Below are 2,658 nucleotides of genomic sequence, written 5' to 3' on the forward strand. Positions count from 1 at the left end.
ACACCAGGAAATCGAATGTGATTATGAATTTCATAATTACGTGACCAAACAATGGGTTCTCAATACAGGAAAAATCAAACTTGGCAAGTTGATTATACCCTCCTAAATAATTTGAAGTTAACCATTGATAATATGATGCGTCGTTGTCCATCCTCTCTACCAACTGCAGCTGTAAATATAGTCACAAAGATAGACTGATGCTGATGACATGTGAACAAACAAATAACGGACTGACGAGTGAAGATATAGATTCTACATATGTGTACACTTTTTTATAGTGGAAGTATGTCTCCAATTTAAGTGATGAAAGCAGCTACCACAATTCTTCTACAAATAACCAAAACATGCAAGAATATTGGCTACAATTATTTTTTACAAACGGGTTTCACCGTATATTTTCAATGAAATTATGTAATTTTGCAAGTCTAACATCCTATACAAACATATATTGGCTACAATTATTTTTCACAAACAGTTTCCACACACTGTGTATTTTCAATAAAATTATGTAAGTTTCCAAGCCTACCACCCTATGCAAACATCTCAATGCTAATTTAGTTATAAAATACATTTTAAGAAATCTAGCCGCGCAAATGCGCGGGTCACACCACTAGTTAACACACATTTAATAAGTCATTTTATATTTGACCTTTTGAAATATTCTCATGAGATTTCACCGTTTGGATTTTTTTTACAAAGTACCGTTTTCATAAATAAGGATACAAATTTCAATTATATCGGTCGTATTCAATCCATTTTAGAAACATTCCATAGATACTACACACAAATTTGAACCATTCCAATCGCTAAATCATTTCACATATCTTGACACAATATTTAGAAATAGTCACATCCAATCAATTTCATGAATTTGATTATTTCAAATCATCCCCATCATACACCAATTAAATTAGTAAAAAATTGAATTGATGAAATTACATTGGAATCACATTTGAAAGAGGAAGCACTTGTTCACAACTGCGAAACCAAAAAGATTTTGTGAATTTTCTTGAAATGTATATTGAATATTACTAAAATAAATTAAAATGTTAATGAAATAATTTCAACTCATGTTGAAATTTTTGAAATTAATTGGAAAATGTCTATACGTTCATAAAATTGATGCAGCCGTGTGTGCGTTCCGCGTGCGGGCTAGCTAGCCAACCGCTGCCGCCGTGTGCGCGTGCGGGCTCCTGCGGGCTGCGGGCAGCACGGCGAGCGGCGGCCGCTTGGGAGGGCGATGCCGGCGGTCCTTGATGTGTTTGAAGAAATGACTGAGCCGAAGAATATTTGGGATGGGTGTGCTGCGTTGGACGCCCGGCCGACGCCAATCCAAATTGGACGGACACGACTCCATTGACACCCTCAAATGGACCAAATTCGAATAAAACAGACGCATTTGGGGTCGTGCGGTGAAGTTGGCTCGAAGACCACCGAAAGCTTGTACTGCAAAAGAAAAACGCCGAAATGTCTCGACGGCTCGTACAAAGTCTACCTAAGCACTACTACTACCGCTCAGGAGGCACACGGATCGCGATCCGCGTGACAGGCTGCAAACTCGAATCCTCACCCTCCATCTGCATTCGATCCAACGGCGCCCGTGCCACCCTCCGCTCCCCGCCCCCCGCCCGGCCGAAATCCAAACCCCAAAATCATCGCGCGCAGAGCACCAAACCCATCGTCAATCCTATTTAAATCCCCCCATTCTCCAGCAAACCACCACCGCGAAAAATCTCATTCTCCATCCCCAAACCGCAGCAGCAGCAACCCATCCCTCCCCGCCAACCCCGCAGCAGCTCCGATGGCCCGCACCAAGCAGACGGCCCGCAAGTCCACCGGCGGCAAGGCGCCCAGGAAGCAGCTGGCGACCAAGGCGGCGCGCAAGTCCGCCCCGGCCACCGGCGGCGTCAAGAAGCCGCACCGCTTCCGCCCGGGAACCGTCGCGCTCCGGGAGATCCGCAAGTACCAGAAGAGCACGGAGCTGCTCATCCGCAAGCTCCCCTTCCAGCGCCTCGTCCGGGAGATCGCCCAGGACTTCAAGACCGACCTCCGCTTCCAGTCATCCGCCGTGTCCGCGCTCCAGGAGGCCGCCGAGGCGTACCTCGTCGGGCTGTTCGAGGACACCAACCTGTGCGCCATCCACGCCAAGCGCGTCACCATCATGCCCAAGGACATCCAGCTCGCACGCCGCATCCGCGGGGAGCGCGCCTAGGCTCTGTATGCGCCCTGTGCCAGCTGCACCTGAATCCTGCTAGATGTTTAATACTCTGTAGTTGTCTGCTCCTATTGTTGTTTTCCGTTCTTGTAAGTCTGATGGATGCCATCAAATGTTCAAATCTCTAGATCTGTTGTGCGTGATTGTCTGATTATGTGGGTTCACTGTAAGTAAAAATCCCATTTGAATCTAGAAAAAAAGAAGACTCCTCTGTTTGATTGCTGCGATCTGGGAGTGCCGCAGTTTCATTTCTTTTGGCGAGTACGAATTTGTTGGAAATTCCGTTGTTGGGTTCTCTGGCTGGAACAGTTGTTGCTGGACAAGACTCTGATGTGAAGCGAAATTGCTGATCTGATGTTCTCTTTTGAGTAACTAGTGATTCTGTATACTGGTCCTCTTAAAAAAAGACATCTGCTAATTTCTTGTGCAGCTACCAAGCAATT

At 45.7% G+C, this 2,658-nt stretch overlaps 1 protein-coding gene across 1 annotated transcript; it reads left to right on the forward strand.

The window, feature by feature from the left end:
* The first annotated feature begins 1,706 nt into the window (after nt 1-1,706).
* On the forward strand, nt 1,707-2,433 carry LOC119341083 (histone H3.2). The gene has a single exon (XM_037612979.1). It carries the CDS (start codon nt 1,802-1,804, stop codon nt 2,210-2,212), a length of 411 nt encoding a protein of 136 aa, XP_037468876.1. The 5' UTR covers nt 1,707-1,801; the 3' UTR covers nt 2,213-2,433.
* Nucleotides 2,434-2,658: the final 225 nt, after the last annotated feature.

Source organism: Triticum dicoccoides, chromosome 7B, assembly GCF_002162155.2.
Source record: "Triticum dicoccoides isolate Atlit2015 ecotype Zavitan chromosome 7B, WEW_v2.0, whole genome shotgun sequence".
NCBI lineage: Eukaryota > Viridiplantae > Streptophyta > Magnoliopsida > Poales > Poaceae > Triticum > Triticum dicoccoides.